The sequence below is a fragment of the Notolepis coatsorum genome (genome assembly GCF_963971535.1).
Source record: "Notolepis coatsorum genome assembly, chromosome: 4".
Taxonomy (NCBI): Eukaryota; Metazoa; Chordata; class Actinopteri; order Aulopiformes; family Paralepididae; genus Notolepis; species Notolepis coatsorum.
The window spans coordinates 8,573,871-8,585,726 of NC_140168.1; the positions used below are offsets into that span (position 1 = coordinate 8,573,871).

At 48.9% G+C, this 11,856-nt stretch overlaps 1 protein-coding gene across 1 annotated transcript in view; it reads left to right on the forward strand.

Moving 5' to 3' along the window:
- Positions 1 to 11,183, forward strand: part of cbarpa (CACN subunit beta associated regulatory protein a) — a gene marked incomplete at both ends in the record, with an annotated part of 44,812 nt that extends 33,629 nt beyond the window's left edge. Inside the window, 6 exons of the mRNA XM_084313371.1 lie at positions 1,513 to 1,726; positions 2,801 to 2,959; positions 3,986 to 4,196; positions 4,664 to 4,868; positions 8,906 to 10,012; positions 10,127 to 11,183. Coding sequence (XP_084169497.1) covers positions 1,513 to 1,726; positions 2,801 to 2,959; positions 3,986 to 4,196; positions 4,664 to 4,868; positions 8,906 to 10,012; positions 10,127 to 11,183 — 2,953 coding nt within the window. The remainder of the gene's footprint in view (positions 1 to 1,512; positions 1,727 to 2,800; positions 2,960 to 3,985; positions 4,197 to 4,663; positions 4,869 to 8,905; positions 10,013 to 10,126) is intronic.
- Positions 11,184 to 11,856: the final 673 nt, after the last annotated feature.

An 11,856-nucleotide genomic window follows, 5' to 3' on the forward strand; every position in this document is an offset into this window, starting at 1 on the left:
ATCCCAATTCCACTGTGCCAATTCTTTCCTCCACTGTCTTGAACGTTGTTCGCATATGCCCCCCCACTGGCCGGTTGTAGGGAGGATAGAAGCCTTGCATCACGTGTCCCCTCCGCTACACGAGGAGGCAGCCTGTCACATCTTTTCACCTGCCAGCGTGAGGACTCTCATTGGCGAGGTGTAACGTGTGGGAGGCTCACACTACTACCCGCGCCATTTCCTGTCTCTGCTGTGCAGGCGCCCCGACCGACCTGTAGGAGTCGCTGTCCACAACGTCCAGATTACCACCCATCGACTTCCACCCGCCGACTCTGCCAATTGAGTTAGTATGACGGCCGGCCCAAGCCGAACCCGGTGTCTCTTGCATTGGTGACGAGCGCAATGTCCGCTGCGCCACCCTGCTGCCCTGTGTTTAAATTTTTTTATTATTATTTTAACACTTTCACTGCCACACTACCAAAGGGTTAACCCTTTCACTGCGGCAATACAGAAGGTTAACCCTTTCACTACTACACGACAACAGGTTAACCCTTTCACGGCGACAACAGCAAAGTCAAGCATGCTCTGGAACGCCTTACCCTTCAAGTTCAAGTTCTTTAATAGTTGTCATACAGAAGTACAGAATACTTTCATACAAAATGCTTCTTACTGTTACGCTCCCTTGGATCTTAGGCTAGCAGAGTCAGTGTCCTCTTTTAAGTCACTTTTAAAAACACATCTGTTTTTTTACATGTTTTTCCTACGGTTATGGGTTTAGGTCAGCTCTGATTGCATAAACTGTTTTATCAATCTGCCTACAAATCCTGTTTGAAAGTTTTTTTTGTCTCTTTTTATCTTGTTTTATTTTCTATACAAAAAATTTCGCCTTTAAAGGGGCGGCCGAGTAGCGCAGCGGACTAAGCGTCTGTGTCTACCACCGCAGAGACAGTGGGATCGAATCCGGCTGTCAGCGGTGCCTCCGGCTTGGGCCGGTCGTCATACTGGCTCAATTGGCAGAGTCAACGGGTGGAAAGCCAGTGGGGTGGGTCCTGGTCGCTGTAAACAGCGACTCCTACAGGTCGGTCAGGGCTCTTGCACAGCGAGGAGGGAGGGAACTGGGGAAGGTAGTGTGACCTCCCACGCGTTACACTTCCCCAGTGAGAGTCCTCGCTGCCAGGTGAAAAGAGGCGGCTGGCTGTCTCCTATGTATCGGAGGAAGCATCTGATAGACTTCAGGGCTCCCTAGACCGACCAGTGGGGGGCAAATGCGCGCAACGACCAGGACGGGGAGGGGGGAATTGGCATAATGACTAAATTGGGACGGGGAGAAAAATACAGAAAAATAGGAGGAGAAAAAGTAAACAAAAAAAAACAAAAAATGTCGCCTTTGCTGATGTTTGCCGTTTGCTGTTTTTAACATCGTCTGTAAAGCACTTTGTAACTTTGTTTGGAAAAAAGCGCTATAGAAATAAAACTCATTCCTTCACTGCAGGTGCACGTTGTTGTTTGATTTGATTGGTGCACGTTGTGCAGGTACACGCTGACTGAAGGGGACTTCCACCACCTGAAGAAGGCCCGTCTGACCAACCTCCACCTGGCCCCGCCCCTCCACCTGGCCCCGCCCCCCTCCGCCCTGAAGATCCTCACCATCATGGAGTGTGAGTCGACGGAGGGCAGCAGCGCCAACGTCAACGAGACGCCGGCGGCAGCAGCAGCACCCACCACGCCGCCCCTCGCCATCTACCAGGTATCTCTACACTCGGCGGGTGTATTGCTGTGGAACCCAGGGGGAGTGTTCAGTGTCGAATCTGGTGCCATTTGGCCAGATGGTGGCGCTGTAATTAATAATTATTAGTGCTGTCAGGCGATAAAAAAAAAGAATCTAATTAATTACAGGATTTGTAATTAATTAATCTAATTAATCGTATTTTAATCGCATAACCATTTTAGGCCTGATATTTTATATTCTATAATCATATTTCAAATTGCATGTGTCCGGATGGCAGAATTCAGTACTGTATCTACAAAAACGTCTGTTTAATCATCTTCCCTTTATTCATTTGCTTAGATTTTTCATGTCTGGTCAATTTGAGCATAGTGTTATTCACAGTCGAAGATAAACAAAACAGAATTGAATTGATATTCTCATTTGGTTCATTACAATTTACTCAAGCCTAGTAACAGACACAGTATTTCTGACACTGGGAATACATTCCCTGAGATCCATAGATGTCCCTAGAATCAGATACCAAGAACATGCAAATGCAAAAGAAATTATTAAAATTGTATTTTTTTTTAATGGATTTTTAGTTAATTTTCATAGCGTGATAATTTGCTGTGTAATTAATTAATCTAATTAACGCGATAAACTGACAGCCCTAATAATTATAATAATAATAATAATAATAATTGCATTTTATATAGCGCTTTTCTAGACACTCAAATCGCTTTACAATGTAGGGTGGAAATTGCCTCCTTCACCACCACTGGTAGCACCCAACCTTGGGCTACGCAGGCTCAATGGCTGCCATTACACTGGCACCAGGCACACATCACACTACACAATGGCTGCCATTACACTGGCACCAGGCACACATCACACTACACAATGGCTGCCATTACACTGGCACCAGGCACACATCACACTACACAATGGCTGAACGGCTCAGGAGACAGGGATTGATATCAGCCAATTAAGGGGAAGGGATGATTAGGTGGCCTTGATGTCAGAGACCTGATTATAACAACAAACTTTGTGTTTTGGCCTGTAACTTTTAAACTGCAAGTCCCCCCCCCCCCCCACCTCGTGTCCCCTCCGCAGCCCCCTGAGAGAGGAGCGTCCGCCGGTGCCCCCCTGGTCTGGATGAGCCAGAGCCCGAGCGGAGGCCTGCCGGGAGATCCACACCACTCAGTCATCCTTGACCACGCCCCCGGCCACGCCCCCTTAACCATGAAGCTCCGCCCCGTGCGCTCCCACACAGTGAGTTTCACTCAGCAAGTACAGAAGGACATGGAGGCATACAGACAAAATGATACTGTATACCGTCAATCTCTACTAGGGCTGCACGATTAATCGGGAAAAAAATCGTGATCTCGATTCATAGACCTATGCGATCTCATTTCTAAATTATTATGGCGATTTGTCTTACAATAATATATATATATTTTTTTACTTTTTACTTAACCTTTTAAAATGATGACGATTCTGACTTGAGTTATTTTGTATGATACAAGAGACGTTTAAGTTTAAGTCAAGCAATTTCATATATGTTATGTTTAAGTTTAAGGCAAGCACTTTGATATATGTTATGTTGTCCGTTTAAGAAAGAGTGCCATAAATGATTTGATTGAAAACAAGAATCGTGTGAGAGAATCGTGATCTCAATTCTTAGAGAGAAAAATCGTGATTCACATTTGAGCAAGAATCGTGCAGCAGCCCTAATCTCTTCTACTGTGATGCTACGGTTGTCGTACTACATACTTGTACCACCACAGGATTACTATGGTGCACAAAAGAAATCCGACAGAAATCCTCTTTTAAAGATTAGACATTATTATAGACTACTGTACTATAAAAGAAAACACTACACAAATCCTATAGAATACTCTAAAGAGTGAGTCCTATGCTGCAGGACACACATTTACACGTGTTTATTAACCCTTTCACTGCCGCACTACCAAGCGGTTAACCCTTTCACTGCGACGATACAGAAGGTTAACCCTTTCACTACCACACTACAGAAGGTTAACCCTTTACTATCACACTACAGACGGTCACATCTGTGCCACACTGCCACAGACCTGTCGATGCTCTCTTGACTCCAGCCGTCGCTCCCGCTGAGTGACAACCTTATGACCGACCTCCGTCCCCAGAGGGCTTAGCTTCTGCCCGTCATGACTCCTCTGCTCCCTCCCTTCCTCCTCCTCCTCCTCCTCCCCTAATACCTCACGCCCTCCTCCCTCTCTCCGTCCTCTGTCTCCGTCTCCCCGTTATCCGTTCTGACAGACGGAAGCCATCGGGGACGGGGGAGAGGAAGCGAGGGAAAGGGTGATGAGAGGGGAGAGAGACGACGCGTCTCCTGCCCGCGGCGGTCAGACCTCCGTTTTGCAGTTCCTCTCTAAACTGCGGCGCCACGCTAGTCTGGAGGGGGCGGGACCTTACTTCAGGAGGTGGAAATTTGACAGCAGCCAGCGAGCCGCCAGTCTCGACGCCAAAGGTTAGGGACGTTTTTGTCCTTTTTCTGATGAGTCATACTTTTTTTTAAAAACCATTAATGTCACTTTGTTTTACAGTTTCATGTTAATTTGTTTAGACTAATGATTAATGTTGTTGTTTTTGTTATTATTATTATTATTACTTTGATTATTATTGTTATTATCTTATTATTATCTTAATATTATGAGAAAAAAAAATATGAACTTATTTCACTTTACTTTTGTTTTTGTGTTTTTTTTCTTTATCCAATGATTTAATGAGTTGAGGCCCCGCCCATCTGGGTCTCTTGCCTCGATTTCTTTTTTACTGTTTTGCTGAAATGGTGCGAAATAAAGAAATAAAAATAAATAATACTTTTTTGGGAGATGTTAATGACATTTTAATAATAATTAAAAAAGAAAACATAAAACTGAAGTAAATCGCAAACAACTGTATGTCTGTGTCTGTCGGGTCATCTCTCCCGACCAGGATCACCTAAGAGACGGCCATTCCAGAGGCAGAGAGCAGCCAGCGAGACGACGGACCACGCGGAGAATGACTCCTCCCTCAGAGATGACGTCACGACGCCCCTCCCACACACTCCCAGTGAGACCAGCGACCTCCAGTCCCTCTCCGCGAAGTCTCTCTCTCAACCCGTCACACCCACCTCGCCCCCCTCGGCCTCGCTCAGCGGGTACGCCTCGTGCCTGTTTCCGCTGTTCAGCTTGAATGCACCGTGACGTTGCCAGCAATTGGGTTGTTAACCCTTTCACTGCCACACGACAAAGGGTTAACCCTTTCACTACCACACTACAGAAGGTTAACCCTTTACTATCACACTACAGACGGTTAACCTTCTGTAGTGTGGTTGTGAAAGGGTTAACCCTTTTGTCGTGTGGCAGTGAAAGGATTAAGTCTGACGCCATGCGTGACGTATATATTCACAGGGTTCGCACAAGGTCCTTGAAGTGCTTAAAGTGCTTGATTTTATTATAAAAAAGTCAAGGCCTGGAATTCCTTGAAAACAGCCAATTTTTTAACAAGGTGCTTCCTGTTAAGCCGTAAGGTCCCCCAATTGGGGGACCCTGCTTTTCTTTATCATAATTCGATCATTAGAGACCGTATTAGATCCCCAATTATCCTATCATGGGGTATCATTGGAAAGCCACACTCATTTGCTACAACCCTGTGCAAAGATTTTCGAGATCGCCAAATGATTAACGGAGCTAGAGCCCGGTCGGGGGTGGTAATGTGTACTTTGGCGCACGCCTCACATATTGGCATGTAACTCAAGAACCGCTGAGCGAATCTTGTCACCTTAAAGGGCAATTGACAGGCAACAAATAGGGCTTTAATTCGATCTATATATTGTATTAAAAGAAATGCACACCCGAGCCGCTAGAATCGTCCTCATGAGGGCCCACATGTGGGCCCTTGGATGTTAAGAGGTTCTGTTTTTAAAATAACAAATGTTTAGCCAAGAGAAAAGACCATAACCCTATCAAAACAGCAGTCAAAGTGTATATTTTCATTTTTACCGATGTTTTGTAAGATTTACCGAAAATAAGAATTTATCGAAGAAATGCTAATTATCTTTTATCGTAAAACTGTGAGGAAATGACTAAATCCAGATTTAACCCTGCCATTGGAAAGAGGAGCATTTTCCCTATCCATAGATGTATGATTTGGCCATAATAAGGTCAAGGTCAAGGTCAAATATGAATTTATAATTAAAATCGATTATCATTTATTACTGTATCTACAAATCCTTCTATTTAATCATCTTCCCTTTATTCATTTGCTTAGATTTTTTGTACACTTGATCTCAATAAGGTGGTGAATGAGCTCATCATATTCACCGGCACAGATGCAAAAAAACATCATCATTTATATTCTCCTTTTTTTCATTACAATTTACTCAAGCCTAGTAACAGACACAATATTTCTGATACTGGGAATACATACCCCCAGGTCCCTAGATGTTCATAGATACCAAGAACATGCAAATTGACCCTGTAGAAGTGGAGCAATCTTCCATTTACTTAGGCATGTACCTTTAGGCGAAATCTCTGAAAATAGGGCTACAGCTTAACAGGTTAAAAAGTCCTTGAAATTCAAATCAACCCTTCGCATTGAACGTTTTGTTCATCCATGATCAAATTGCTCAGAATCAAGAAATAATTTTTTTTTAATCTAAAGTGTAATTAATTGTTGGAAATTGGTTTTAAAGCCATACATATCAGATCAGATTCTTTTTTCAATAAAAAACAGCATTTAAAAGTGAATTGTATCCCTTTAAATGCCATTTAAAAAAAATGAAAAATAGTGCTTGGAAAAGTACTTGAAAGTCCGTGAATTTCATTTTGCAATGTCTGTGGGAACCCTGGCCCAAACGCTCTGCTTCAGATACTAGGAGCACATGCCTTCAAACTGTTCCTTTATGACTCAGATCTGTTAAAACAACGAGGACGGGGTGCTCCAGTAGCACACCATGTACCGCGCTGCGTCGCGGAATACCGCGCTGCGTCACGGACCTGGTTGACTCCGAGTTCGATTCCCGGACTCGCCGTCATTTGCCGAATGTCTTCCCCTGCTCTCTCTCCCGTTTCACCCTACATCTGTCGGTCATGCTTGACCAGAAAAGCGATAAACACTAAAAAATGAAGTTAAAAAAAACAAAACAACGAGGACGAGAGCCTCTGCCAACGCAGGAAGCTTGGCCCCCGGAAACTGTTTACTGGAAGGTCGATACGTCACGACTTAACAACAACCCAATACGATTTGTTACTTGGAGGAATGACAAAAGCCTTGGGGCGCTGCCTGTGTAAGAGGAAAAGAAGGAAAATAGTAGGGCTCATTGGTCACTGGACTTAAAATCTATTTGAGAGAAAAGGTACTTGAGTCAAAAGGCATTTATTGGAGTGGTATTTAATAACATTTGGCGTTTCAACTACTGATGAATTCAGATGAACTGAAATGCATAAAGGTGCCTACGTTTTCATAATGTCCTGGTTGGAACGGTCACCCGATAATTTTTGACAATGAATAGGGAGGTGTAGTCTGACGTCACTTTAGTTTCCCGCGCGGTCCACCCGTATAGGGATTCATCATTGGGAAAATGTATTATCGGCTATTGTAATAATTCTGCCTCATGAACATTGGCAAGCTTTCCATTTTTGCACAAAATTAGTTCCCTTCTATCACTAACATTATTGTTTAAGTGTATTTGGTTGAAATAAAGTTAGTTATAAGGTTTTTTATTTGTCATTAAAAAAGAACTACACTTACCAGTAGAACGCTTGTCGTTCAGTGCTGTCGCCTAATACACGTCACGGCCATTGTGTAGTTCCTCAGTGAACGAAAACATAAGGGTTGTTATTTTGCTACCTTTACGATTAATTGCGAATTTTTTCATATTGAGCTATAGATTGTGGATTAATAATACACACGGAAAGGTACACCATGCCAATGTTCATGCTTTATTTGTTTTAAACGAGACGATTTAGAAACGGGTCCATTGGAAATACATTGCGATTTCAAGGAAGGGTGGACCGCACGGGAAACGGCAATGACGTAACCACTACACCTCCCTATAGACCAGGAAGTAACCACTACACCTCCCTATAGACCAGGAAGTAACCACTACACCTCCTTATAGACCAGGAAGTAACCACTACACCCCCCTATAGACCAGGAAGTAACCACTACACCCCCTATAGACCAGGAAGTAACCACTACACCTCCCTATAGACCAGGAAGTAACCACTACACCTCCCTATAGACCAGGAAGTAACCAGTACACCTCCCTATAGACCAGGAAGTAACCACTACACCTCCCTATAGACCAGGAAGTAACCAGTACACCTCCCTATAGACCAGGAAGTAACCACTACACCTCCCTATAGACCAGGAAGTAACCACTACACCTCCCGCGTCTATACTTTCCGTAGCCGCATTTCTGCAGGACGCTCTCTGATTGGCCACGGACTGACGCTCTCTGATTGGCCACTGACATGTTTGCCCAATCGCGTGACGAGCTGTGTCTTTGCCCATTTCCGCGTCGAACAGCCTGCAAACTACCTGGCGTTCTATCGCCATGCTCTAAGACAAACTCTAACCTTAACCAACTTCGAAAGAGTGCCTAAGCTTAACCGTCGAAAGAACTTGCCGTCACGCTCTAAGACAAACTCTAACCTTAACCTACTTCGAAAGAGTGCCTAAGCCTAACCAGTGTAGAAACTGGCGTCGGCCAATCAGAGAGCGTCCTGCAGAAATGCGGCTACGGAAAGTATAGACGCACACCTCCCTATAGACCAGGAAGTAACCACTACACCTCCCTATAGACCAGGAAGTAACCACTACACCTCCATATAGACCAGGGAGTAACCACTACACCTCGCTATAGACCAGGAAGTAACCACTACACCTCCCTATAGACCAGGAAGTAACCACTACACCTCCCTATAGACCAGGAAGTAACCACTACACCTCCCTATAGACCCGGAAGTAACTACTACACCTCCCTATAGACCAGGAAGTAACCACTACACCTCCCTATAGACCAGGAAGTAACCACTACACCTCCCTATAGACCAGTAAGTAACCACTACACCTCCCTATAGACCAGGAAGTAACCACTACACCCCCCTATAGTGCCTTGATTTATTTTTCGATGTGATTTGGATGTTAATTTGTTCCGCCCCCCCCCCCCCCCCCTCTTCATCTGTGTAGGCTAGAGGTGGAGGCCGTGGCGGAGTTAGGTGGCAGCAGTGGCAGCAGTGGCAGCATAACAAGAGAGGCCGCTCGCTCTGCAACGCACCATCCCTCTGGCCGGTGGCAAGACGAGGGCAAAGCGGACGGGACGGGACCTGGGACAGGAACAGAAGCAGCAGGAGCGTGGCCGGCACCAGGAGATGTGGACCACGACGAAGACGACGACGACGACGACGACGACGACTTGTTTGAGGTACAGGACAAAGCTGGCGTCGGGGAAAAGACCGAGGGTATCGTATCGAGGGAAGAAGATGACGTTACTGAGACAAAGAAGAAGAAGAAGCCAGACCCCGTGGCGTCGGACGCGACGAAGGAGGACGAGAGGGGAACGGCGGAAGATGAGCGGGCCGACGACGACGTGGGGGGGGCCGAGGCCGGGCCGAGGGCCGACTCGGGGGGGTCGCCTCTGTCCTTCGTCGGACGCCAGGAGAGCTCCGAGGCCTCTCACTCCCTGTACCGAGACATCTGGAGCCTGCGGGCGTCTCTGGAGCAGTACGCCTCGTCCGACCAGAGCAGCACGGACCGCGAGTCCATCCGCAGCGACGACCCCGACAGCCTCTCCTCCCTCGGGGGCGGCGGCGGCGGAGGCGGGGCCAGATCCGGCCTGGACAGCTGCCTCTCCCAAGACCTGGACGACCTGGACGGCGAGGGAGACGGGGAAGGAGGAGGAGGAGGAAGAGGGGCTTCGGGCGACGTGGGAAACGGGGCGGCGGCGGCGGCGGGAGAGGGCGAGTCGGGCGGCCGCAAGCTCCTCCAGATGGACAGCGGCTACACCTCCATCGAGGCTCCGTCCAGAGGAGCCGAGGACCTGCGGCTGTTCGGGGCCCCCGGAGGAGGAGGAGGAGGAGGAGGAGGCCCTCGGGGGGGGAAGACGGCGTCCGAGAGGAGGCTGTTCTTCACCAGCTCCGGGCGGAAAGGGTCCGTGTGCGAGAGCTTCGAGGCCAAAGTGTTCCAGGAGGAGGAGGACGAGACGGCGGACGGCGGCGCGGGGACGGAGCGGAAAAGAACCGGGACGGGGGTCTACGTCGGCCGCCGCCACCACCAGTCCCTCGTCCTCCGCGAACCGTCTCTGAAACCGCTGCGCCCTCAGAAACCACAAGAACCGACACAGACGACCTCGCCGCCGACGCCGAAACCACCGCAGCCCCTCCTCCCCCCCCCCCAGCCCTCTCCTCCTCCTCCTCCTCCTCCTCCTCCTCACCGCCCGCTGCGTCTCCGTCGCCGCGACTACAGCATCGACGAGAAGACGGACGCTCTGTTCAACGAGTTCCTCCGCCACGACCCGCGGTTCGACCAGCAGGACGCTCCTCCCCCTCCGCCGCCGCTGCGCTCCAGACACCGGGTGGGCTCCAGGGTGCACCTGCGCAAGCAGTGGCAGAGGCACAAACAGTACAGCGACCCCGGGTCGGGCGGCGGCGGCCGCTACTCGCCCTCCTCCCTGGAGAGGCAGAGGTTCACGCCGCTGCGGAGAGGGGACAGCGCGGGCTACCCTCTGGACACCAGGTACCACAGCACGCTCTCCCGCATAGCCAGCGCCGCCGACGAAGAAGCCGCCAACGAGGTGGGGGGCTCGGTCTACGATGACGGCGACGACGACGAGGGAACGACCGCCGGGAATAAAGGCGCCACCGAGCGGAGAGTTGCCGGCGTGATCAGGGAAAGTGTGGCGGCGGCGGGCGAGGACGAGGACGCGTCGAACGACGGTTCTGGCGTTAAGGAGTCGACCGACGACGGGGACAGAGAAAGTGCCGTCTCGGGCGATAAGGACACGGCGACGATGTGTGAACCCCCCGTGACCGGTGAAAGCGCGTCCAGCCGGATATCTGGCACTTTGAGTCCACGGGCCACTTCCACGGACCCGAGGGTGGACAATAGAAACAACAACAGCAGTCGAGCTGCCGCTGTTCTTTCGGAGTTCGTCGGTGAGATCACCACCTCCTCCTCGACCGCACGGAGCCGCCGCCCCGTGACTCCCCCTCCCCCCCCCGGGGGAGAAAACACAGACCCTCTCGGCCTCCTCCTCCTCCCTCTGGACGCCGTCGTCATCGTCCCCCCCGGCGGCTCCGTCCTCCTGCGGTCCGGGAGAAGCAGCCTGACGGAGAAGCTGGCCGCCGTGTCCCTGGAGGAGAGGCTCTACACGGGGCTGAGGAGAGCGGGACAACAGGCCCAGCGGGGCCCAGAGCGCGTGGTGGTCACCGTCTCCCACACCGCCTCGCCCGGCCACAGTCCTGTATAGGCAGCCCCTCTCTCTCTCTCTCTCTCTCTCTCTCCCTCTCTCTCCTTTAGTTCAACCTTCGATAGCACTTTAAAAGTACATTGTGTTTCCTACCAAGCGAAGCCCTTTGCCATTCCTTCACCGTTTGAAAAATGTCCCAGACTAGTTCAAAATGACCCAGTTAATGCACTATTGTATAATAATACATTCTGTAGGACGGATACCTTTTAATGCCATTGTGAAGCCATGTGTGGAGATGTGACCCCCCCCCCCCCCCCCCCCCCATATCACCCTATTTGTCTTTTTCTTAGAAGCTTCCAGCTGACATCATTATTATGAGCTCTCAATTTAAAAAACCTTCTTAGGCTTATATTATATTTTGGTTTCACCATTGGAACGAGTGAGGAGATATTAGGCCTGTTGTCCCCGACTAAGGATTTGTATAGTCGACTTTGATTGGCCAAAATTTGCCGATAGTCGACTACCCCCCTGAATGCAAAAAAATATATATAATTATTATAATTATCCCCCCCCCCCCCCCCCCCCCCGGATCATTCCATTTGGGCTGTGGGGGGTGCTTAATGTCTGAAGGAGTCGACTGAAGGCTTCTTGTCCTCTGCGAAAGCATGCAATTGGTCAACTGATGGATACACCTTGATATAGTATTTGTCTCCAGTGTGTTCATTAGACGGGT